The sequence below is a fragment of the Rhea americana genome, unplaced genomic scaffold (assembly GCF_003343005.1).
Source record: "Rhea americana isolate MKP2758 unplaced genomic scaffold, rheAme1 scaffold_14, whole genome shotgun sequence".
In the NCBI taxonomy this organism is placed as follows: domain Eukaryota; kingdom Metazoa; phylum Chordata; class Aves; order Rheiformes; family Rheidae; genus Rhea; species Rhea americana.
The window spans coordinates 4927993-4954589 of NW_028185483.1; the positions used below are offsets into that span (position 1 = coordinate 4927993).

A 26597-nucleotide genomic window follows, 5' to 3' on the forward strand; every position below is an offset into this window, starting at 1 on the left:
GGCTTGAATCCACCCCACAGAGTGAAATCAATTTCAATGACTACTTTCACACAACAGGAAATAGAATTTCTGCAGAAACATGGAAATGAAGTAAGTATTAAATGGAAAATAGCAAGTGGGTGGTGGCATTTTAATATCAAACTTCGAAATACTATTTAAACAAAATTTGAGTGCTTTTTGTAGCAAAAAGTAGACAGAAGCCTTCAGCCATTTGAAATGATACTTTTAAGGACTTCATTTCAGGTAGATGTCATCATAATATTACTTACATGTTGTTGCACAGCCCAGGCAATCTGGATTCATATGATCAGTGTGTCTGAGCTGGGTTGCATTTCGCTTTTGCGTGAGGCGGTATGCATCTGCGTTTTTTGGCAAGCTAGGACCTTAAGACTGACTGTAGCAGTGTTCCCTGAAAGATTGTACTGTGACCAAAATAAATTTCTTGTCTGTAGGTTATTTCTACAGAGTAGGTGTCAGAGTCTTACAACTGCTCCAGTAGGCTCTTTCTTTAATGAAAATATATTGATACGCTTAAGGTCCTTGAAAAGAGAAGGAAGGTGTTTTTGTTTTGTGTTTCCCCACCCCCCCACCCCCCATAAGGATTAGAAAACAAAAACTGAATGTTTAGAGTGGCCTGGGGCAGCTTGGAAGAAGCGAGTGTATTGTTCGCCTCCAACACCTTCCCTCCCCCTGTTGAAAATTAAAGCCCGGGTAAATCTTTGATACATAGAGCCTGTGAACCCTGGATGTGGCTATTGCACTCCTCAATTTGAGGATGAAATGTATATTCTAATATCATGCTATTGAGGATTTAGAGGCAGCTTTTACTTCTAATCTTAATGATTGTTTTATTGAAAAAAGGAAGTTCTGTTTCACTTTGAATGTGTTCTGTTTCGGCAGAACTATCGATTGGAAAAAATGGAGCATGCTATTAGTATCTTCTTTTGAAGCCTTGTTGCGATAAATCCAATCATTAGAACTAATACTGATACCTAACTTTAAGCTTAATCCAATTCATAACTGTCAGTTTTAAGAATGAAAATAAAGTAGCTATTTCTTTTTCTATTCTTGCAATAATATGCGTTATTTATGGGAGGAAAAAAAACTGTTAGCAGATAGTTCCTTTAGACAGAGCTTGAAAAAGATCTGAGGTTTTCCAGATGTTATAAAATATTCTTACTTAATTTAACTAGTTTTTTGAAAATACTGTGGCGTATTAAAACTGTGTAACATTGTGTATGATGTATCATATTGTTGGCCTTATGCAAAAGGCGTATGATAAAAGCCGTTTTCATGAATTTTGATAAAGTATGCTGGTGGAGTCTTAGGGCAAAAGATTAAATTGTGAGCTCCAGCTTCTCTTTAAGCTTCAGATCTGTACAGAACAATAAATACCTATTTTGATCTCAGTTTTTCTAGACTCTGCAATAGCTAGAAAATACAACCAGCTTCACTTACCGTTGATTTGAAACCTTATATTATCCCTGCTCAGTCAATGAGTATATTCCTCCTTCTGGTTATAGTTCTGACTACCTCGGCATCAGAACTGATGTTGTTTATATATCATTTATAATAAACATAAGAACATGTAACAGGTATTCAGAGTGGTGTAGTACGCTTTAATAGCAGGGGTCTCTGTTTGTCATGCTTATTCCTCTAATTATTAAAAGTACTGCAGTGGTTTAAATTGAGTGGTTTAAATTATCATAAATAAGATGTCCTTCTAAGTTAATTTAATTTTGAGTTGTTAGAAAGGAGTACATTACCTTAATTTTAAAGTAACATTGAATAGATATTTGTAGTTGCAGATGGTGGACTTAACAGTTGCTTAAAAACTGAACAAAAGTGAAAATCTTTGCTGTATTTGGAGACATTTATAGTTTGATGTTGCTTGCTCCTGTGTGAGCATAAGCTGTTGTCCAGACTCCATTTTCGCTGATATTGAGGTTAGCTTGCTTTTGCAGAAAAAATGGAAACATTTAAGCTGATACTCTTCAAGTGCCTTCTGGGGTGCTTTTTGAAGGATAAAGGCAAATTTTTTTTTGTGGCTGACTTGGGAGATAGGATTTTTACTCCTCCCACTGTTTCTTCACATAGAGCAATGTTGAGCTATTTCTGTATTGTATTTACATGATGGGAATAAGAGGAGAGAGTGGCATAGGGATGACTTTGTTTGAACACTCAATCAAATGAAGCTAAGGTTGTTGATTAGACTTCTAATTCACTCAGGTAATGTGAGTAGAAAGTGAACTCACTGTAGAAAGTGGAGGTGGTACACATCTCTTGTTGTCATTGTATGTATGAATATTTATTTGGAGGCTTACTCACCTGATACATAGCTATCTCTAATACGTTCTTGAAAACATTCAGTGCCAGACACTTAACTTCTTCGGATAGCCTATTCTGATGCCCAAGTAGGAAATTATTTAGATGATCCTGTATTTAGAAAGTCTGTGTTGTTCTGGAGACAAAGATGATATTTACCTGAGCTAGTGAGTAGAATGCTGTGCAGCTATGTAGTATGTTCAACTGCCTGGAATAAGTATAATAGTAATTGGTTTTGTTTTGATGCTAACCTTCATGACTCTTGATAGCACCTGCAAATTTATGCAAGTGTTTCTTTCCAGCTTCTCCTACTCCAGATTTCAGGAGGACATACAACTCCAGAACTACTAAGAGTATGGTGCCAGTTCAGAGCTGGTGTTTGGCCTGACAAAAGTGCTTTTCTAGGATCTTCTTACTGTGAAATACAGCTGTGAAACTCTGGAGTGGAAAGGATAGGAGTAAGCTGGAGCTGATGAATCCTGACAGCATGAACTGTGCAATCAGATGTCTTTGTGGTATATCCGTGGTTCTATTAGTATGGTATAGAGTTACATGAGCTGATTGTATGTAGGACAGTGTCTTTGTCCAGCAGGATTTACTAGCTTGGGTTTTGTGCTTATGAAAGCAGCTATAGCTTCTGGACCAAAACTGACTTTGAAACCAGTATGCTAGAAATATAAAATTTTTTCATGTACAGAGATTAATGAATAATATTGACATCAGAAGCACTGAGTTACTAAACAAAGCTATAACTTGCTTACATAACAGAACTGTTTCCAAATCTTTCTTCCTGTGGTGAGTGTTATGTTTTGGAACATAGTTTTGTTGTGTGGTAATCTGCAGTTCTTGCACTGTCAGTGCTGCATTTGGTGCATAACTGAGGATGGGGACAGTTGGGGGGGGAGGAGGGGGAAGAGGACAGCAAAGAAATGTAATCTGGCATTTACCAGACTTCTTAAAGGCAATATCTCATTAGAGCTTTTGAAACTAGAGATTGATCTGTATAATCTTCCTATGCAGTAGAATGTCCAGGTCTAAGCAAGGAGTGCTGTATTGCTATAGGTCCAGTAATGTGCTTTTTCTAGTCTAGATGTGGCCAAGAAAAGTACTTGTCCTGTTACAGCTTTTTTTTCTTGCTCCACTATCTTCACTGCATACAAGAGAACAAGGCTTCATAAGCAAAAGCTTAATTTTGTTGGCCTCGCTGAGTCTGTTATTTCTAACCAGCACAGCTATGCTAACAGGAGTTTCTGGTGTGGTGGCTCAGTGTGTTGTACAAGCAGAAGGTCTTTGTCTTTCCACATCCGTCTTCCCACACACACTGAAAATCGGTATCAGTGAAATAGTTATGACATGGTTAAGTGTTGTTTGGTGTTTGAAGTATGTAGCACTGGAACAGAGGCAGCTGCCATCTCAGATTATTTCAGGCTTCCTGCAAAATTGGACAGATGCTGTTGAATTCTTTCTTGCTAGTGGTGTTTTCTTTAAGTAGTACTCTACTTCCCCACCCTCTCAATTCTAGAAACAAAACCAAAAGCCAGAAATTCACGGAAAACAGTAAAGTCTGTTTCTCTCATCCGTTGAGCCCTACCTGGAACTACTGAAAGCATGAAATGCTATTAGGAGGTAGGATTTTAAACCTGAAGCCTTTCTGGATATGTGTGTGTGTGCGTGCTTGTATGAAGGATGTGCAGTGAATGGGATGAGTTCTTTATTCCTTAATGCCAAAGTTGAAAACAAAGGCAGTTGCTCAAACTGTAGGACTACAAACCTAGAAGATGATTGGAAAACAAGAATAGATAAATACAGTTATTCTGAAAAAAAAAATCTGTCTCAAACATAACTTACTGTTGAGTGTGGATTCAGGGAAGCCAATGCTATGAAGAGAAATGTAGGTATAGACTTTATTGTCTATACATACATTGTCAAACATACTATATGCACTTGGCCCATTTTTTCTTTTCAACAACTCACTGTTTCTGCTTTTCTATCCTCCTGGTTTTTTATCTAGGTCAGAATGAGTAGGTTGGAGGTGGTTGTGATTCTGTTGGACTTTACGTGCTGTAATTACTCACCTGATTCTGCACTTTCCAGTATCTAGTTGGCAAATGTCTAATGACATCCCTTGCAGGATTGGAGTTCATTGGCAGAAAATGGGTGCTGTTCTTCTCCAAGCCAGTTGGAAAAGAATTTACATGAACCTTCTGAATTTCACAAGGATAAATAATGCTGAATCTTGATTTCTACTTATTTTTGTTAGCTGACAAGTGCACTGAGAAGTTGTAAAGGCAGGCAAAACTTCAAAGTTTTGCTCCTGTTAACCTTTCCACAAAAGTAGACTTCAAAATATTGCAAACTCTTAAATCATTCTGACTTAAATGCTGTCTTGGTGGTCATTTTTTTTCCCTCCTCCCCCACTGGTGAACCAATGGGACATGGACTAATTATACTTTTGGGGGACAGTTCACAATGATTATGGATTGTTGGATGTGTTCCACTGTTTCTAGGGGCTTCAGCATAACTTGAATGTTTACTCTTGGCTCTAGCAAAGCCAGACTCTTCTCCCCTAAGCAAAGTATTTTGTTTTAATAGAACCTTCATTATCCAAAGCAGCACTACAGCAAGACTTTCCGTGAATGAAAAGGGCTTTTGAGCAGAGGCTTATTTGTACTGCTTTTGCAAAAGTAACAATATTAATATTAAATTGTTGAATCAGAGTGAGGCCAAGGAGATGGTAAAGTTGAAGAATTTATAGGCCTGGTCTCTCAAAAGTAAAGTTTTGTAACTTTGTGATGAGCTAGGGTGCTTCTTTACGTATCATTTGTAAAAGCTGAGGAGTGACTAATTGTGTTACAAGGGAGTTTGAGATGAGACTGGGACAGTAGCATTATCTGAATCAGCCCTGCAAATCTGATTAATATACAGAATTGTTACAGAGCAGGGATTTAAAATCCACGTTGTTTGGCATGTAAAATCCAAAATTCTCATTGTGTATTGTTCTAAGTCTTTGTTTTTGAGAATTATTTGTTGGGGGGAGGAGAGGTGTCCTTTTTCTTCTATAGATTCTAAGTTTTTCTTTTGAAAACTAAATTGGAAGGAAATTGCATGTTTAACAGAACTGTTAGTCTCAAAGGTTGGTTTTGTATGGATTTATGTGCCCTTTCTTGTCTTTTTGCATTTTTTTTCTATTATCCCATAAGTAATATCTGGGCACAAGTCAATACATGCTGTGAATGACTGGCCTTGCTCATTCATCGGTCAGACCAGAGAGAACATACAGCTGAAGCTCTTACTGAAGTGTTCGCTTCACTGAAGTTCCTAGTTTGATTTTCTACTTTATCACTATCTCAGGTACTGTCAAATCCAGGTAGGGGTTTTAAAAGCTGTGATGTTTGGAGAGTGACTTACAGCAAGGATCCTTCTGCCAAGGATATAAATGGTGAATGATCTTTCCCCTTTAGAAATCACCAGCAAGTTGTATGACACACAAATCAGTTTCTTGATATTCATATCATAAAAATAAGTTTTAAATAGCTTTGAATTAAGAGAAAGTGATAGTCTGGTAAGTAACAATATTCACATTTCTCACTTAGAGAACAAATTTTCCTTTGCACAAGATCCAGTACTGCTAGGGAATTCCTGTTTTAAGGCTATGAAAAGGTAACTGTTTCATAGATAATCATATAATAATGCAATTTCTGTCTCTGACCATGATTAATACTTTCTTGTATTTTAGTTTCTAATCTCAATTTCATCCCATGATATCTCATGCGCTGACCCGCACAGCACACTGCTGTTTGCTTGGAGCGTGTGGGGGGGATGTTTGATAGCTGAAATTTGGATATTATGGCTGGCTTGAGGCCTAATCAATGCAGTATTGTGGCTCCCTGTCAAGTCAGATGATAGCAACAAAAGTATAGCTAGAAAGAGCATGCAGGTCGCCAGCAAACAAGTGAGGACAATGAGGCTTTTATTGTGTTCTGAATGCTCGCTTGGAGCGGCTGCTGATGTTCAAAGCATTGGGTGGTACTTTATACAGACACAGACAAAACTGTGCCCTTTATTAGTTTCTGTTGTGATATTAAAGCTTTATGAAAGCTGGCTTTTTGAAGAGCTTGTCTGTTTAAGACCTCTAAAAAATTTTGTATAATGAATTCTCATAAGCACAAACTTGCATGAAATTTAATTTGCATCTCTAAGTTTGCATGTCTAAGTAGTAAGTGTTTTAACCAGTGTTTGCATGGCTACTGCTGTCAAACTCTGCATATTAAAATGAGAACTTCTTGCTGAAATATATGAAACTAAGTCTGCGTTCTTTCTGGTGGTTATGTATAGTCATGATGCCATGCTTGCCCATTAGCAGTACTCCTCTTTGCTTCCAGTAACAGAGAATCAGTAAAGAGTGCTTGGCGATTAATTAAACAACACTGCTATAATAGAGACTGAAGGCCTATTTCACACTTTTGTGTTAGGAATTTAAAAGAAATTAATGATCCCAAGAAACACTTTTGGAAGCTTGCTTTCTGAAGGTTTAGTATTCCACAACTGACACTTAAAAAAAAAAAAAAAAAAAAAAGGAAAGAAAAAACTTGCGCAAAACATTGTTTCAGACAATGTACTTAGACAAATATAATCTTCCCTGATACCTGTGTGCACATTCACAGAACTGTTACCTACCTCACTTGTGTAGCTGGTGAAGATTGAAAGTCACGCAAGATCCAATTTGCAGATTTCACCTAGAAACTGCTGGAGTGATCAGGTGGACCTGGGACTATTTGAGATGATTTCTTGTCCAGCTTTCCCTGCCCCAAACAAACAAAAACAAAACAAAAAACCCTGAAACACTCTGAGTGCATGAATGCATCAGGGTGAAGATGAAGCAAAGAAAGGGGAGGGAGAAAGGTGAAAAATGAGCTGTATTTTGATTACTGTTGTGGGCTGATCTCAGTACAGGTTTCAGTGGTATTAGTAACATGGTAATTGAAATCAATTTATTTGATCTGACTTACCATTTTGTATGATAGAAGGGGAAAGAATTTCATGGCCTGAAGTGGATGGGGAAGGAGGACTCCTCTTTCGGGTGCCAGCCTATGTTTAGGCTGGAAGTAAACTGATCGTCAGGGTACAGCCCTGAGTGCTTTTTTGCTAGGTACGGGCTGTTGAAGAGTTGTGCAGACTTGGCCACTCTGGCCAGCAGATGTTCTGTAATCAGCCATACACAGGACTTCTTCACTCCCCAGGTCACAGGTATTGCGTGCATGCTACTTTGTACAGTTAGACTCAGAAGGACATCCAGTACAGATCTTGCCTCTTCTGGAAGAGGGAATTGGAAGAATTATGCTGAGGCAAAGGCTTTTGGGAAGACTCCTGCTTTTGCTGAAATTGTTCGAAAATATGGAGAATCTAAGCTAAGAGGCTTAATTGAAGTAAAAACTACTGGTCTGATTTTTAGATGAGTATCTAAATTACTAGTTTATAGCTACTCTTTGATTATAGCATCTGTTTCTCACTCATTGTCAGCCTTTATCCAGTAGCTTACAATAAAGACTACTAAATTTTGGACACATGAAATGAGACTAAATAAGACAGACATAAGAAATCAAGAAATGTACTCATGCTGTCTGTCTAATCTTTCTATTGCTCCGAGTGATCTTCGAAATGACTTACTAGACCTATCAAAATTGACAAGAAGAACTCCTGCTATTGCAGGGATAAATGGAACACTTGCAGGAGTTTTGACTTTACTTCTTGGAAAGAAACCTGTTCCAAAACAGCAGAGTCTGCTTTTAAAGGACTGCTTGTGTTTGGTATATTGTTTGGATGGATATTTAGGTTACTTGCAGAGAAATAGCGAAGTCCTTGAAGAAAACCTGATGTTAGTTATGTTCAGTATCTCCCTTGTATCCAGTTTGATTTTGAGAAAGCAGTCACCTTTTCTCTTCTGGTGAGGAATTAAAGCTGAACATACATGATGCATATTAAGTATTCTGTAATCAGTTCCATCTTTTGCTGATTCTCAACTACAACTAGAAAGTAAAAGCAGAGCAATACCCTTCTCTCATACCCCCACTCAGATTAAAAGTAATGATATCAAAATGATATATTCAGTTTAGAGATTGCATTATGCTAAGAAAGGTGTGTGTGTGTGTGTTTTTAAAATCCTACACCCAAATAGTAATTATAAATACTGAAACTTGAGAGTATTCTAAAAGTGGGCAAAAAAATGGTAGATGGGGTCTGGGAAAACTGTTTAAACTCTAAAAAAGAGGTATTGGTATGTGTGGAATTAGACAAAGGCTCTTAAAAATTACAGATTGAAATTAGGTGCTTTGCCCCTTCCTGAACACATTTTATGAATCTTCTGGAAGAGCAGTATTTGACAGTGAAGTTGGATGATAAGATTTGCTTGCCCTGTCATGACAGATGGTTTTAACTATTTAGACCAATATAGGGTGCACCAGTCAGTTGTTAAAGAAGCTCAATCTGGAATGATTAATGTACAGCATATGCTTTTTATGGTTTGGTCTATTAACTGTTGTAAATTTAAATAAGCTTTGAATTAAAATATTTTCTCTGAATAATCATTTTTTTTAATATATCTATATGAGGTGTGCAAACAGATTTGGCTAGGACTATTTGATGACAGATCATCAGCAATTCCAGACTTCAGGGATCCACAGAAAGTAAAGGAATTTCTACAGGAAAAATATGAAAAGAAAAGATGGTAAGATAGCTTTAAAATCCTTCTGATTTAAATGCTATTTTTATGGAGATTACCTCTCTGACCAGGAATAAAAATTAACTAATGTTTATCTTTGCAATCTTGAATGTACTCTCCCTTTTCTATGCCCTTTGGCCTTGACCACACAGCTTTATAAAGTAAAGAGACTTCTGAATAAAGTTCAGAAATTATACAGGAAGTAGAGAAGGTAAACTATTTAAAGAAGTTTCTCAATGTGTAGTTTATTTTCATGGAACAAAAGTTGCTTAAGGTGGCATTGGCAGCAGTGTAAAAGTAAGTTTCTTCAGGCTTTTATTAAGGAGTAAAGGTGCACATGGTCTTAAAGGACTATAGAATTTTTWAAAAATAGGCTAGAATTCCAAACCTTCAGTATATATGGCATATTTAAATCCTGGTTATTTTCCAAACTGCTGGTAGAATTTGTTGCTGGGCCAGTGGTTAAAATAGCAAAGCTGAGATCTTCTGGCAGTTTTTGCATTTCTAGTCTAGTAGACGTTGGGCAAAACTTTTCATGTTAAACTTATGAAAACAATTCCTCTTGTTCAATGCAGGTACGTTCCTCCAGAACAAGCAAAGGTTGTGGCATCAGTCCATGCATCCATATCGGGGTCTTCTGCTAGTAGTACAAGCAGCACACCTGAGGTGAAGCCACTTAAATCTCTTTTGGGAGAAGCTGCACCAGCACTGCACTTAAACAAGGGCACACCTAGTCAAGTGAGTGGATAGTGACAGAGCACAGAACTATTCAGCTGTATATTTCTCTTATTAGTAGGATGAGAACTTTGCAATAGCAGCTACTATCTAAAAACGTGAATATCGGTAAAAATAATTTTATGTATTGAAGATCATGCCCTAATTTAAGCTTGTTTGAAAAGATGCTCCCTTGTTACTGACCGACTGGACTTTGAAAGATCCCACTATAAGAAAACACCCATTTTAAATGTGAATGACAAATTTAATGTGTTTCTTTTTTTGGCTTAAATATTTCAATACTTTGAACCCCAGTGTGCTATACTTTCTTGATCTTTTTTTCTTTAAAAGCAGTAAAATAGCTGATACTATTAACTGTGAAATTAGTAGTATGTGGATGAAAAGTACGCATGTTCACTATTGCTTTCTGTGCRTCTGCAACTATCAAGGGACTTCCATGGTATGTCTGTATGTTATTATGTAAAGCCAAACAATACTATAGCTTAAATCTGTAAGGAAGGCTGTTTTTGAAAAGCTGTTTTACCGTTAGAGAACAGACTACTCTTGAATGGACTTTACTGACTCAAAATCCAGAATCTTGCAACCTCTAGCCTTCCTATAATTTTTTTATCCTGTACTGAATTCTGAGTGTTTATGCAGTGAATAATATTTATCTTAAAACTAAGTTTTATTGCTTGTATTTATAAAACTGGAAATACGTAATTTTGAAGTTGCTTGTCTATTTGCTGCTACTTTATTCTTCTGGGTCCCTTTGAATGAATGGAAGTCTGCTGCAGCATTCCCTTAACCATTCCAGTATCATAAATAGAATGCCACCCTTCTGTGGTGGGAGTAGGGTCTGTGCTGTATAGAGCATCTTCAATAGGTCACTTGTTCCTGAAGTTTTTGTCTGAGAAACACATGATTTCATTTGATAAAGCATGTGCTTTGCAAGGAATTATCAGTCAGGAGAGTATTAATATAGAACTGTTCTAAAAATAAATTACTCTGTCCTTTTAGCATCTTGCAGAAAAGTCAGGTTTTTTTGTTTATTTAGCTAATTAAATGTTATTGGCAGTCTCCTGTTGTAGTTCGATCTCAAGGACAGCAGCAACAAGAAAAGAAACAATTTGATCTCCTCAGTGACCTTGGCTCAGATATCTTTGCTGCTCCTGCTCCTCATTCAACTGCTACAGCRAATTTTGCTAACTTTGCACACTTCAACAGTCATACAGGTAAGTATTCTGAGCAGACTATCTCTTAAACATATAAAATAGACATTTATTTTTTGATGACTTTGAACTAAACTCATTTGAAGTGCATTTAATTTCTGTGCCTGGAGAATGTTTTATTGCTTAACCTTTCCTTGCAAAAATCTAAAGGAAAATTTGAAAGCAAATGATGATAATACTGTGGGTGTTTTAAGGCAGGAGCTGCGACAGCCATTTTCTATGATATCTATGATTCAGATGTTTTCTGCCTACTACCAGGACTTAAATTCTTTGTGGGAGTGAGTGAGAATGAGTAACGTAATGTGTGGAGAGGCTGATATTAGACCTTCAGTTTTCCTTCTGAAAATTAATAGGAAGAGTTCATGTAAAGAAAGATGTAGAGACTTTAAAGGAGTCCAGACACATTGACAATAACTGTCAATTTGTTGGAGAAAACAAGGCTTCCTCAGTTTAAAGATGTATCCTCCTTTTTTTTTTTTGATGTATCAAACTGTATAAAGCCCATGTGGGTAGTATTTTGTAGCTTCAGGAAGAGTAAACAACCGTTGAACATACGTCTTGACTGAGGATGGGGTATGCCTTGAATTCTTAAAGAATGTATTCAGTGAAATATATTGAGCCCTCAGGGCTTATTTTCAGCTCAAAGATCTTGAACCATAGAAGTCTATTCTAAAGAAAAGTTCATTCTGTGGTCACTGAAGTATGTTCTTGTTAACTTGCATTATAATTGTGGGAAAGTACCTTTTGCCTGCCTTGTCTGAATGAGCTTTTCATCTTTCCTGAGAAAATTTGTGATGCTGCTAAGCCAGTAAGAATAAGAAAAAATTCTTAAAATTGTATTGAAACTGCTAAAAACTGAGATGAACTGTGGTTGAAGGGACACAGGTTGTATACCGGAGGAATTGAGCAAAATATCAAGGCTTGCTTAAAGTTAACCTTTTAAAACATGTTGTGAAATGATTGACTGAATTCAGTAATGCTGCATAGGCGTTGCTGTTGCAGTGTTTTTTTGGTAAAATGCTTAATATAAGCTTTCATGTTAATCCTCTGCCTGGAGGTATATTTAATTGAGAAAACGTATGTTTACTGGCCAATATTGCAGTGTTACAGAAGAAGCTGCAGACACTTAACTCTCCCATAATTCTAGTTCTGTCCTAGCTTGTGCTGAATGATTCTATGTTTGTTTATGCTTAATTACTCTTCATGAGTTTCAGGAGGTGGAAGTTCTGTTAAAGCAGTATTTCAATATTGTGCTCCAAATCTAGACAAAATTCTAYGTCTCTTCTGGGTAGTAGTTATAAGGGTAGAATGTGATATCATTCCAGAATAAATATTTTTTTAAAGATTCTGTTAATTTCTGGATGAAATAAGTGCTGAAAATCAGAAGTGTGAGGAATATCCAATATACATTTTTTCTATTTATTTATTTCCATAATTGCAGATTGTGGTCATTTACCTGACTCCTTTCCATAAGTTTTATCTTCTAAAACTCTTTCAAGGCTTGTGAATTAGTTTCTAAAAAGCAAAATCCAATTCCAAGCATGTGATAGCCGAATGCATATCACAAACCAGTTCTTTGTAAAGATGTTTTCTGGCTCACTAGTATAAAATATTAGTAAGGTTTGTATTATGTGCAGTAGCCACAAGGTAGTATTAACTAAATGAAAAGCTGCAGACTCTTCCATTTAGAACACAAAGGAGGGTTGTTGAATCTAGCAGTTTTTGCAAAAATAAGTTTAAAATGCTCATTTGGTGAACCATGAACATGTAATTTATCGCCAGTCACACGGTGTGGCAGAGGATGGAAGATCTTGTGTATGATCCAGCACAACTTTCTTGGAGCCTATGGTCTATTGGCTCTATTGGTGTTCTTGTTTGGACCTCAGTGCTCTTTGCTACCCCTGTTTGTCTTCACTATATGTACACTATGGTTACCTAAAGAACATGCTGAAGAGCAGCAGCAAGGTCAATGTCTGCTAAAATAGCTACTCTCTCTGCAGTTAAGACAACTGAGTGTAGAAGCTGGGAGGAAAATATTAAAGATAAGAAAATATTCAGTATTTTCTGCTTTGATCTGCAATATCCACATGTAAAGATTGAAAATAACACAGGCAGTATAACTTCTGATATGTTCCTTTTTTGGAGTTTCCTGATATACTGCACTGAGTCAGGACATTGCCGCATGTTGAAGCGGAAACATGCTGACCTCCCATTTACTTTCTGAATCTAACTTCAGTTCCATAACTTCTGCAAAATGATGAAATTTTGAAGAAGATAGTAAATAAATGTTTTCTCAGTCTATTGCTTATATGCTGCTAATAGTGACAAAAGTTGTTAAGAATTATTTGGCATGCAGATGTTCTATGAACTTGGAGTACCTAAACAAAAGTTCTTAAAAAGGCATAATGATGATGCAAGATAACTATCATGGATCATGAGGAAGAGCAGACTTCACTCAAATATAGTAGTACAACACAATTATTGTCTTCTAGAGAATTGTTTTCAATTTCCTAAGTGCATAAATGCAGTCTTTGTTACAGAGGTATTTGTTTGGAATATTTCATCCCATTACACTTTGTAGTGGAAACCCCACAGAAGGAGCTGAGCAAAGACCATGAGGGCTAGCTTGTGTTGCCATGGCTATGGTGTTGTCATACCTCCAAGTTTAGCTTTAGCCAGTTGGCTTTTGTGCCACCTCGTCGATCTGCAATCACAACAGCAGTTGCAAATTTAGATCTATCTGTAATCTGCTGAGGTTCCTTATGCTAGTGTTGTTCTTGGGCTTTGGGGTGGGGAACTTGACAGTCCATCCTTAAAAACATGATGTACATACCATACTGGCACATGAAAGTACAAGTCCTTACCTGCTCTTTACTTTTGTGCTACTTTCTCATGGTCAAGTTTGAACCTGTGTAAAATAATGCAAGGTTAATACCTAAATACTCTGCAAAAGAGTCTTTAAGGCACTACTGTTTTAACATGGGCTCTCTTGTAAATCATACTTTGTATCAGCTGATTCATTAAAATTATTAAAGGTAAGCTGTAATAGAATACATTTCATTTTTTTTTCAGTCTAGACTTGAAAGGTACTTGATTCAGGATTCTTCACGTAGTTGTCTGTTCATGAGTCATTCAAATACAAAACTTCCATAAATCTTGGAGTGACACAAATTTTGTGAATTTAATACTATTCAGTAAATTAAACACAGATATTTGAGTAATTTCTACCTAGTTGATAYCTCACTGTAATAGCATCATTTCCATTTTTAATCAAATTGCAGTTGAATTCGTACAATGGAATTTGGAGTTCAAGTCTTTAGAATGCTGTCTATAATAACCTTTTTCCTCTATTTTTATCAACTACTTCTTGCCCATTTTAAAAGGGAAAACTTTAAGGCTGAACTTAGTCCTGAGAATTTGCTTTCTGTCACTTCCCTTGCTTCTCCCACCACCACCTTCCTTGTTGACTGTCATGAATGTTCTTAAAAAGTTTATTGAGCAGAGTGGTACCTTGCCCTCTCTCCTGATTCCCCACATGAAGGGGAAATACTTGTACTTGTGTTTGCATAAAAATGCCATTTCAGTTTATAAACTTACAGTACAGATGCTTTTTTTAACAGAAGTTGTTCAGTGAAATAATGGAACTTTAAGTAGCCAGAATTACCTATAGCAATACTGATGGTTTACATCAGTATCATTTATTGTTTCTGTGGCTGATTTACTTGACTGCAAAACTCCTCCAGACTAAACTGGAAGTGCTGACTTAATAATAGAATGTATTCCCACTAAAAGGTGTTTTGTTGGCTTTCTTTAAAGAGTGATTCAGGTTATCTATTTATAGGGTTTTGATTTGTATATGATTTAAAAACATTTTCTGCTTGTTTGTAGCAGTGGCTAAGACTTTTCAGGGGAGCTTGTCAATTAGGCACTCAACTCCTGTTGAATTTTTTCAGGTTTCAATGACCAACTCTTTGAAGTTGGATGGATTTTTAACTTTTATTTCCTTCTATAGTATGGTATGAAAGGAAGGACCAAAATGAAGTTCTGTTTGAAATTTCCTTGGATTTTATTTTGTGGATTCACTCTGTGAATGTTATCATCTTGACATTGGTATTGACTTTCCATATTTCTGTACTTTTGTTTTTTGTAAAACTTAATTTTCCAGTGAAATGCATTTATAAGCCTAGCGGAATCTATTCAAGTGATACTAAACTAAATCCCCCCGAGGAAGAAGCTCTTTGTGTAGGTAGAGTTCAAATTGTTAGTATAAGAACACCTTCTAATTTTTATTCCCAAACACATGCTCAGTTAGCTCCCTGGGAGGTAGTGTTTAGAGTGATACCTTGTTTGGCTTCTACAGCTGTCTTTGGTATTCTGTGCTCTTACACACTGTTTGGGGAAAAATAACCTACTCCAAACAATAGGTTTAAGCTAAGCTGGACTTCATTAGTTCATGTAGTTGTGAGTAGTAGCATGTGTAAGGAGGAGAGAAGTAGCAGCATTAATGAATCACCTTTGCCAGCCTAGATCTGTTAAAGTTCATTTCAAAAACAGCTTTTATTTGTAGAATATATATAAATATATATATATGTATGTATATACACACCTTTTATGTAAAAGAAATTACAAGGTGGGACACAACCATTGGAGGCTGTCATGATCATTAATTCACTTAATACATCTGTTTTTTGTGTTTTCTTTCCCATATCCATTAACATGTTTTGTTCCTTTGCAATTTACAGCGCAGAACTCTGCACATGCAGGTTTTGCAAACTTTGATGCATTTGGACAGTCTAGTGGCTCGAGTAATTTTGGCGGTTTCCCCACAGCAAGTCAGTCTTCTTTTCAGCCCCAAAATACAGGTAGAACTCCTAGCACTTTTGATTAATACTTCATTGAAATAAACCATACCTTTAGGTTGGAAGACACTTGAATTTATTTCTTGCATCTGCCTGCTTTAGTGCAGTCAAGCCATCTGAAGCTCTGGGGAAACCCAAAATGAATTCCTTCTGTTTGATGTTGATTTCTTTTCTTCCTTTGTTTTTTTGTTTTAATGCTACTAAGAAGTCTGATTTATGGGCACTGTATGTTTATTGTTAGCTCTACACCTGAAAGAATTACAGAGTACAACCATACTGCTTATGATAAATATTGAATTGACTTTTCATCTCAGAAGGGTTTTAGTAAACCCCAAAACACATCAGACTACTTAAAAAAAAAAAAAAAATAAAAAAAAAAAGTCTCTGTGCATATATAATATACATGCACACACTTTATACACTTCACTATGGCTGTCAAAGGGCTTCATGTGTAGAGCCTATTGCTAAGGTTTATTTTGTTTTCCTTTAATTTGATCATGCTTTAAAACTTGCTTGAGCTTACACTTACTGTTTGTCTAGATCTTTGGCTGACTGACTCTTCCTTTTTTGTTTTTTTTTTTNTTTTTTTTTTCTTTTGAGTGTGGTGTCGTTTTAAACTTTTTTTCAAATTTTCTTTCTCCCTTCTTATGTTAACTTTAACCCACACACAATTTCTGGCTGTCCAGCGTTCAGAACGCTTTCATCTAGCTGCAGTTTTGGTGAATTTACTTCAGCTTTTCCTCTCCAGGCTGTGCACAGTAAGTTCCACGCAGTGGAAAACTCAGCTTGCTTCATTGTTTGCCATTGTTGTTATAGCATTTTCAGTTCTATTGTTGCATATGTCTTAACTTTGTTGATTGAGCTGTTAAAGTTGTGTGTCTTCTGTTTTTGTTCTGTAAGTGGAATCTTCAACCAATTATTATATTTTATATTTAATGTACCTAATGGAACAATTAAATTTAAATATGACTTGTATTAATCTAACACTCTAGACACTGAACAGTTGGAAGTTCATAGTTTCATATTTAAATAAGTTCTATTGTATGGGCCTAAGCCAGATTTTTCAAATTGACTTATGTTTCTGAGGTCAGTAGAGACTTGATAAAGGGGAGACACAGATGTTATAACTCCCACCCATTTCTGATTAGATGCTGTCTGAGAATTAAAAAAAAAAAAAAATGAACTAGTCTCTCTGAGCCTTAGCACGGTGTCATATCATACTACTTTTGGACTTCTAGTCTGTGTTGTTTTGCCTGGAGTAATGAATGACATCTGAAACAGTCAAATATATCATGCCATTAAGTAAATCCAAATAGTAGCTATTCATTAGACACATATGACAGGAAAATGAAGGTCCTGCATTCTGAATTTTTAAAACTGAGGCCAATATTTATTTTTCTAGCAAAATGTTGTTACTGAAACTACTTTAACAGTTTATGGGTAGTGCACAGTTTTACAAGATCTAACTATGACTGTGATCAAGCTGTTAAAGTTTTTCTGATCTCTGATCTACAGACTAAAAATTAAAGATTACTTAATCTGGTGATACAACATGAATTTGAAGGATATGGGAAAGGGTTTAAAACCTGTGGGATGGTGCRGGGGGAAGATGTTGCTTCACATAACCCAAAAGAGGTGGGATTATTGTGCCACTGATTGCCATTGGAGACGCTTTTCTAGCCTTGATTATCGATCACGTTTTACTTATTTTGTTACAGGTGGAAGTGCTGGATCAGTGAATGCTAACTTTGCTCACTTTGATAACTTCCCCAAGTCCTCCAGTGCTGATTTTGGAGCCTTCAGTGCTTCTCAGAGCAACACAACAGCAGCTGCAGCCAGTAAAGCTGCAGTGAGTAAACCGAATCTCCAGTCAGCAGACAAATATGCTGCTCTTGCAAATTTAGATAATATCTTCAGTACAGGGCAAGGTATTAAATTTTTTTGACGTATTTGTACTACAGTACTTTTATTCCATACCAGAAGGGTGGCTGTCTGTCAAAATAGTAATTTATTGTATTCCAGAATGTCTGTTCTCTAAACTATCAGTGGAATTTCACTTATTTAAGCACTATGTTGCTGTGTGCCCTTACTGTCCATGCTGTATGCGCTTATTGTGCAAAGCATAAATCTGAAATTAATGTGGTCACTCCAAAAGGACACCATCAGAAAATGGATTTTGGGGGACCTACTTGCTGTCAAGAGTGAAAAATTCTAGATTGAAGTGACTGAATAGTGATTAGTGCAGTGAGGCGTATTTTTTTTTGGATACTTGAGCTCAAACTTGTGGTGAAGTTTCTTTAATGGAGAGCTGCAGTTATTATGAAGAACTGCAATAGTAGTTTTCTCATGCCAGAATTACACTGGCATACAGTTTGGTTTTATTCTTCATATTGTTGAAGCATTAACAAGTTTCATCAGCTAACAAAAATGTTTAGGTAGTATGTGGTTCTGTTAATCTTTACGTTAAGTTTGTAGGCACCTCACTCTTTCTGCTTGGGTTTAACTGGTGTTAATTGGCAATGGATAACAGCCAAAACTGAAGTTGAAATTATTTTTGTTTTGTTAGCACAGATGAAAAATTAAACTTCAGTCTCTGTTCAGTAAAAGCCTACAAGAAGACCATATTCAGTCAATGCTTGACTTAGCAATCTTATAGAGAGATAAGATATAGAAGTATAAAAATTTCAAATTGAGGTTAACTCTTAAGAGCAGAATTGCACTGAATATAAGGATGCACTGGATAAAACAGATGACTCAAGATCAGCTCTTTGGTAAAAGTATCAAGTCATGTTCTGCGAAAAGCAGAGGCCCTTTGGAGCTGTAGAATGTCTATAGAAGCATGACACTTTGCTGCTAGTAGCAGTGTCTTGGTAACCATTTTTTTTCTATAGGCCATAACGCCTATTTTATTTCTAAATCAGAAACTGAAACCTGTCCGAATTTCCATGTAGCTTTCAGCATGAGCAGGGCAGAAATTAGAAACAGTCTTTGTTGTTTTTAATCTGATCTCTCTCTTCCTAGGTGGCAGTGAGCAAGGAAGTGGCTTCAGCACTGTAGTCACAGCATCAGCAGGTCCTACTTTGTCAGCCCCAAGTCAGTCAAGTGCATCTTCAGACAAGTATGCGGCTTTAGCAGAATTAGACAGCGTGTTCAGCTCCACAGCAACTTCTAGTAATGCATATACTTCCACCAGTAATGTTAGCAGGTACTTCTTATTAGAAGTAAGAGTCTGTAAATTGATTTCATCAGTATATGGAAAAATAGCTCAAGGGAAGTTGCTGAAGCTGATTATATTTTTTTCTTATCAAAAATAAGGAAACTGTATTTATTTTCTCTTACAACATCTAATAGACAGTACTATTACTTTTTTAAAAAAAAAGCAGTTTCAACAGTACCTCTAAATTCACTGTCAGCAAATTTTCTTTCTGGTCGTTATATACTAAACCTCTTAGATGGTAACGCTTTTCTGTACAGAATATTTGCATGCTTACTCAAAACATACCATTATCCCTGGCAAAAGTTTATTTGGATATTTGTAACATATATAGCACCAATCACTTGTTTTTAGATCATTGAAGTAATGAGAAACAAATGCCTGTTACAGCTATGCTTGATATTGCAAATACCCCTACAGCTTTTGCTTTGCAACTTCATGCCATTGGCCTCTGTTCAATCTCTTTCTTGCTGTTGGTGGAAAGGACTTTCCATTGCTCAGCACAAGTGTGTTAGTCTCTGAGGCATCAGGGCCTCAGTTCCTGGCATCAGTGGATTATATAGAAGTTTGCAAACTATGCATAAGCATTCCTTTTTTTTATTCTTCTACATGCCAGCAATAATTGTAGGTTGTATTTAACTGTTAAAACAAACAATACTGACTTCACTGAATGTGTGGATTATTTTCAGCAATGCTTTTGGAACAGTACCTGTGGCTGCTACTGCACAGACACAGCCTGCATCTTCGAGTGTGCCTGCTCCATTTGGAGGTATATAAGTGTTACTAACACTTTTGCAGACTGTAAGCAAACACCTTGATGCTATACTTTAGACACTAATGATACTGAAGTTGCTAAAGGATGCCAAAGAAATACTATTGTCTGTGTGGGTGATGCATTGCAAGTTAATCACTTCTTGCCTATTCTTTTTAATACCGTTATAAATATTTGTGTATCTCTGTGTAAAATCATATAAATGTAATGCAAGTCTAACTGTTTTAGAAAGATTTTGTATTTTATTAGATCTTTATTAATCTTTCAGCAACACCTTCCACAAATCCATTTGTAGCGGCCCCTGTTGCCCCAGTGGCACCTTCAACAAATCCATTCCAAACAAATAGCCGAGGAGCAACAGGTTAGAAAAACCTTCTAATTCTTTAGGAAATTTACTTTCAAAATTTGGATTGATTCTTTGTTTCCTAGTCTTGTAATTTCTTTCTTAAAGACTTTTTTGTATTACCTGTCTTTAGTCTTTATTTGACATACTGTGTGTGTGTGTGTGCGCGTGTGCAATTAGCAATGCCATGGTTACAAATAAGCAGCTTGACTTTTGCATTTTTTTGTTGAGATTAGTGATTTTTTTTTTTGTTGGGCTGAGGACATTAGGAGCTGGCCAGAAACAGGAAGCTAGAATTACTATATTATAATGATTACCTGTTTTGAGGATGTTATGATACTCCCTCAGCTATTTGTAGGTTGCATACTGCCAGTTGGGTGCCTTCCAAGACTACAAACTTGGCTTTGAAGGTGGCTTCGTGGTAGGTTACCCTAAAGTCGGGCATCTTGAAAGCTCTGCTTCCAAGCTGGTACACTTGAATTTTCTTGTTTCCGAGTACTGAAGACCCTTGAAACCAAGACTGGCAAAGAGCTGGAGCTAGAACCAAGAAAGACAAGGCTTTGGAGCTATTGGCTCCTCATTAATCCCTTTATTCAGTACTCCACTTAAAGAATTATGGAGTGACTTAAAATAAAAGGTAGGGGCAGAAGAGTGGAATATTTCAAAATGTCTAGACTTGGGCAAATCAGTGTCTACAATGGAGAGGAAAAACTGACTGAAGTTTTAGACTGAGTTAATAAGTTTTGATTCTTTACCCTTCCATATATATTAACTAGGTTCTGCCTTGTTTAATTGGTTTCTTCCTCAGTATTTTGTTGCTATGTTTCATACTTCACTAAACCAGTTTGGAGTGGGTTTAAAAAAAAAAATTAAAAATACTGTGGGATGCACTCAAGCRGAAGTCTTTAAAACCCCTTAGACTTTGCAACAAACTAGGGGTTCCTATTCTGCTTTAGTTAAAAATCAACTGTTGTATAAGTTGTACAAGAGCCTGTGTGCTGATGCCAAACTGTATCTAGAATAAAACTTGATTCTGGAGAATCACCATAAAAATACTTTATTCAAGCTAATGTGAACATGTTTACAGAATCAGTGACTAATTAAAATGAACGTATTAGTTAAAACAGGTGAATTTGTTTATATATGCATTTTAATGTTAAATTGTGCTTTGCTCAAGGTTTTAGGTAGGTTGAGTTAAACTAATCAGACTAAATTAAGAATTGATCAGATTCATGTCTCCTGCTAAAATGAATTGTTTTCAGTACCTTTTGAGATGTGTTGCAGCTAAACTTACTCAATTATTTAGTGACTTTTTTAAATCTCGTGACTAACTGTGCTATTTTAGATCATCTTTAAGAACTTGTAGCTTTCAGAAGCAGCATTCTTAATGGACTGAAGGAAGTTACTTCAATGTGGATGTCTACCAAATGGCAATATAAACAAATGAATTGGATAAATCCACTTTAAATAAGTGTTTGAACTGAACCATTCTACTATTCTTCCACCTTCTAAACCATGCAGCCCTTTGCTTGCAGAGATTTCCAGTGCTTTTGCTGCTATACTGAGGTTACGTGCTAGATAATAGAAATACTGGTTATAGATGATGATCTACTTCTTTCAGTGTAAGGTGTAAACCTATAGCTTATCTTTTATGCTAAACTTTCTTTTTGCATGAGCTTTGCTGTTTATTAGCTGGGAGATCTGATTTGTAGCATTTATTTCTAGTGGTATCTTTTGTGAATCTATTGCTGGTCATACTATGGAAGAATTACTTGGTTTTAAGTGTTGTACATATGTAAAGTAGTTACCTAAGAAATTATTCAAAAATGTATAAACTATTTGACACTGTCTGATTTCTTTGTGGCTTCCATAAGGCCTCTCGGGAGCAATGCACTCTCACATATTTCCTCAGGCTCATTTTGGTAGGTGGCCACATTTGGTATTAAGTTTCGTGTGGCTAATTGTTCTTGCTTGTAAAAGCTTACTGGCAGCTATCTGGTTCTCTGCATGTAGAATTGCAGGAGGCTCTTTGCATCTTTTAAAACAGCAGAGGCATGGATATTTGGCAGCTGGGAAAAGGAGGGGAGAGAGGCATAGACAACTTGTATTAAGCAACTAAAACAAAACCATTATTGATAACCTCCATGTCATAGATAATACTAACATGTTGAGTGACTCAAGTTTATATTCATAGTAGCTTGATGCCTTTTGGGATATCCAAAGTCACTGCTCATTTCATGCTTTTGGGTTTGCTGTTCTAGCAAATTTTCCTGTTGAATAGATTCTCTGCTAACTGCAACTTGACAATGTTAGTGTTAGTTTGGTATGTATAGTTTATGTTGTATGATGTCCTGCCCTTGAGTAATTTGGGGGTAAACTGGTAAATAAGCTGTATTTAATAACTACTATTTTTTTTTTAACTGGACTTGCTTGAAATGTTACAAACTTTAGCAGATTTTAAAAGAACAGTCCTGTTTAATGTTGAAGTAGAAGAAAATGCCTGGTATGTGTTTGTACCAGAAAGCCTTCTATATGCTTCTCCCTGGTAGAATAATGCCCAAAAGACTTAATAATGGTTTTGTTGCTACATTTTTGCACTTAATGTGCTCTTGTTAATTCTTTGAAGGCATGTGGAGTTGCATATGTGGTGTATGTTCTTTACTTGAAATGTTCAGCAGAGAATCAGATGAAAAGAATTCTTTTATTGTTGTTTTTGTTTAATTCTTACCTCAATAATAAGAGTTTGCAGTAGGAAGTCTGCATGCTAGTTGATGTGCATGGTGAGGATTTTCTTCAAAATGATGCTGAGGATGGGTCAAAGAGGGATGCATGTATTTCCCTTCCCCCCCGTCGCTTTTTTTTTTTTTGCAAAGGGAGATATTTTCATGCTTTTCTTGGTGGGAACGAAACAAAGCAAAGGGGCTTAGGCTGCTTGAAAATGCTTTCTTCTGATATACACACACTCTTACCAGAAAGAACTCTGGGGGAAGTATTTAATAATACAGAGAATATGGAAAAGAATTCCCTTTTTAGAAAGTTTGTCTGAATATTTGCTGAACTAACAGTTTTGAAATGATTCTATTTTAAAATGCAGAAACAAATCATATATCTATTTTGTGGCAATGAGCTAACAAATCAGTTCAGTGCCTGTGGAAGTTGAATCTAACTCTTATATGGTCACTGAGGCATTAGGAGATTCTTCTTAACATGGTATTATAGTAATTTTTCTCATGAAAAAAGTGATTTATTGCAAATAATTGAATGTTGTTTCTCCCTACCAGCAGCAACGTTTGGCACTGCATCCATGAGCATGCCTGCAGGATTTGGAACTCCTGCCTCCTACAGTCTTCCTACTAGTTTTAGTGGCAACTTCCAGCAGCCCACGTTCCCAGCCCAGGCAGCTTTCCCTCAACAGACTGCTTTTGCTCAGCAACCAAATGGTAGGTTTGTACATTTTAGTGGGAAGAGCATGGAGAAAATGATCCACTTGTACATTAGCAATAAAGGATGTGTATTTATTCTTATATGAAGTTAATAATAATGATGCAGGATGCGGGGTCCAACACTGTAAGTTGGCTTTTTAGATGACTTTTCTGGGTGGATTTCATACAATGGCATAACTGAAGTTTCRCCCTAATCTGATACTAAAATTGCAAATGTTCATGGGTTTAAAGGTTTTCATACAGGGCAGGGTTTTTTGTCTTCATTTTGTATRTGTAGATTACAATATTATGTAGGTTGCCATGTCTTCAACCTGCTATAACACTTTCTCCAACTCTATAGGGTATAGGCAGGGCAAAATTGGAAAGTACACTTTTTCCTGAAATGAAAATGCTACAATAATATCCAAATACAATGCATATGTAGAAATTGGAAGTTGATTAGTTCTGAACAGTTGGGAATAAAACAAATACTTGTAATATGGAATACTTGTAATAGTGTCTTATTGCTCTTATTAAGAAACTTCTAGCTTTATGGTATTGATACATCTGTGTCATAAAGCTTATGAACAGTTCTCTGGAGCTCTGTTGCACAGTACTCCTGGACATTAGCTCTAGGAGGCAATGGCATTTAGACTGTAACATTTATAAACCAGTCGTGTCATCAGGTATCATSTGAGTGCACTGTTGATGATAAAAACATTAATGGAAAAGCAATTATTCTCTGGAGCAATCTTATGGAGAAAACAAAGCAGATCTCATTTAGGCTTGCTGGTTATGAGTTATTGTCACACGCATGTATGTATACCTGGATATTATAGCAGTAAATTCCTTATAGAACTGAAGATGAATCACTTTTGTCTGATCTGTGCTGTCCATGTAACTGCACAGAGGCAGACTAGGAGTATTCATACTATCTATTAATACAGCTGAGGATGGTGCAGTCTTAAACTGGCTATTTTCCAAATTCTTTTTAATTACTAAATAGGAGGCAAGCTTTAATAATTTGGAAGGAACACTTGTCAGGCTTAAACAGTTCCAGCTTTCTCACTGTTTCTCTTTTCAGCCAGTGGACTTCATTCCTGGAACGTTCAAAGTTCTTACTAAACTTAAACTTATTTCTAATCTATGAAATGCTTTTATTTCTACATTTGGGCTAATTGAGGTGGAGGAGAATGCAGCATATTTGAATTTTACTTGAATTAGCAGAACACTAGCAAGAAACAGGTCTTGCTAATGCATCTAATGTTTCCGTAGCATTGAAACTGGCTTGTACATGTAAGCAGTCCTAATAAAGGTTGAGTGATGAAGTCCAAATTTAATATTGTAATATCTGTATAATACTGTATAGCCTTTGTTGGAGCAGCCCTGCTGATTTTGTGCAGTCCAAGCTTCCACTTATATTGTGGAGGAGAAGTGGTAAAAAAAAAAAAAAAAAAAAAAAGTCTGGTTACTATATTAATACTTTCATTATCCTCTTTCCAAGGAGCAAGTTTTGCTGCATTTGGACAGGCAAAGCCTGTAGTAACTCCTTTTGGACAAGTCACAGCTGTTGGAGTATCTAGTAACCCTTTTATGGTAAGTGAGTTGATGCAAGATATCAGTAAGTAATGTATATCTAAAAGGGCACTTAAGATATAACAGTTTAGAGACGCATGCAGATTGTTTCCCTTTCAAATAAGGGAAGGCAGCATGTGAATCCTCCTAAATGCAATTCAGTATTTTGATGACATCGCATTCRTAATGCTGCTCAAGTTGAAATGGAGATACATACCTACTATGTGCTTTACAGCAGTGCAATTTGAGAGCTACCAAAAATGAAAAGCTGCAATGTAAAAACAAATCTTTCCTTGCAAGTTGTTTTTCATTTGATATACCATGCCTTTAGGGTTTGTAGTATGGAGAAAAAAAAATTTAAATGCTTGTCTTACTTTTTCTCTTGTCTTTTTTTCTCCAAGGCTGGTGCACCAACAGGACAATTTCCAACAGGAAGCTCATCAACCAATCCTTTCTTATAGCCTTATAGACACTTTACCCAAAAGAACTCTTATGTGGTCACATAACATCTCTGCGCCTCTTGCACTGTTGTCTTGTTTCACTGATATTAGCTTTAAACACACACACAAAAAAAGTCTTTAAGAAGTAAAAGTAAAAGCCTGCATTGTGTACCTTAGGAAGAAAAACAAAAACACCCCCTACCCCCCACCAGGTAATAATGTGCAAAACAGAGGGCTTTGGTAACATCCTTGAACCTGTGAATTGGCAGGTAAAAAGTAGCGGTATCATGTATATTAAAATTGGCTAATAAGTTATTGCAGATACCACATTCATTATGCTGCAGTACTGTACATATTTTTTTTCTTAGAAAATAGCTATTTGTGCATATCAGTATTTGTAACTTTAACACATTGTTATGTGAAAAATGTTACTGGGAAATAGATCAGCCACTTTAAGGTGCTGTTGTATCTCTTGGAATGAATGAGCTACATCATTTTAACCATTGGTATTGGAAGTCATGAAGTTGAATTGAAGGTTTGTTCATTTCTCAATGTTTTCCTTTCCTAAGAGCTCTTCTATTTATACATGCCTAAATCTCTAATGTTAGAGGGATACCTGTCTGCATAATAAAGCTGATCATGTTTTGCTACAGTTTGCAGGTGAAAAAAATAAATATTAGAAAAAACAATTGTGTGGCACTTAATTTCTGTACAGTAACATTTTATTGGCTTAAAATGTACATACTGTGAATCTCATATACATGAGTTATCTAAAGCCATATGCTCAAAGTTGAGCTAAGCTGAAAATTTCTACATGTTTAGTCTTGGATGTGTTTCATGTTTCTTTWGATGTCCTTGCAGTTAAATCTGCTGTTCTGGCTCAAATGAAGTGACCTATTTAACAGTGAAGTGTTTAAGTGAACTTGGACCAGATGTTTAATGGAAGACCTTAGAAATGCTGAGGAGGGTAGTAAATTGAGGGG

The 26597-nt window shown here is 36.3% G+C and overlaps 1 protein-coding gene across 6 annotated transcripts; it reads left to right on the plus strand.

The window, feature by feature from the left end:
* AGFG1 (ArfGAP with FG repeats 1) lies at positions 1–26303 on the plus strand. 6 transcript variants are annotated; one of them, XM_085298604.1, is made up of 13 exons: positions 1–90; positions 8934–9049; positions 9619–9781; positions 10836–10992; positions 15732–15851; positions 17567–17776; positions 18870–19053; positions 19752–19831; positions 20103–20195; positions 22052–22099; positions 23459–23617; positions 25104–25195; positions 25576–26303. In XM_085298604.1, exons 1-13 carry the CDS (start codon positions 37–39, stop codon positions 25633–25635), a joined length of 1536 nt encoding a protein of 511 aa, XP_085154730.1. In that variant the 5' UTR covers positions 1–36; the 3' UTR covers positions 25636–26303. The 6 variants fall into 6 exon arrangements, with proteins under 6 accessions (XP_085154730.1, XP_085154731.1, XP_085154734.1 ...); XM_085298605.1 differs by having other exon boundaries at positions 23462–23617; XM_085298608.1 differs by having other exon boundaries at positions 18870–18966.
* Positions 26304–26597: the final 294 nt, after the last annotated feature.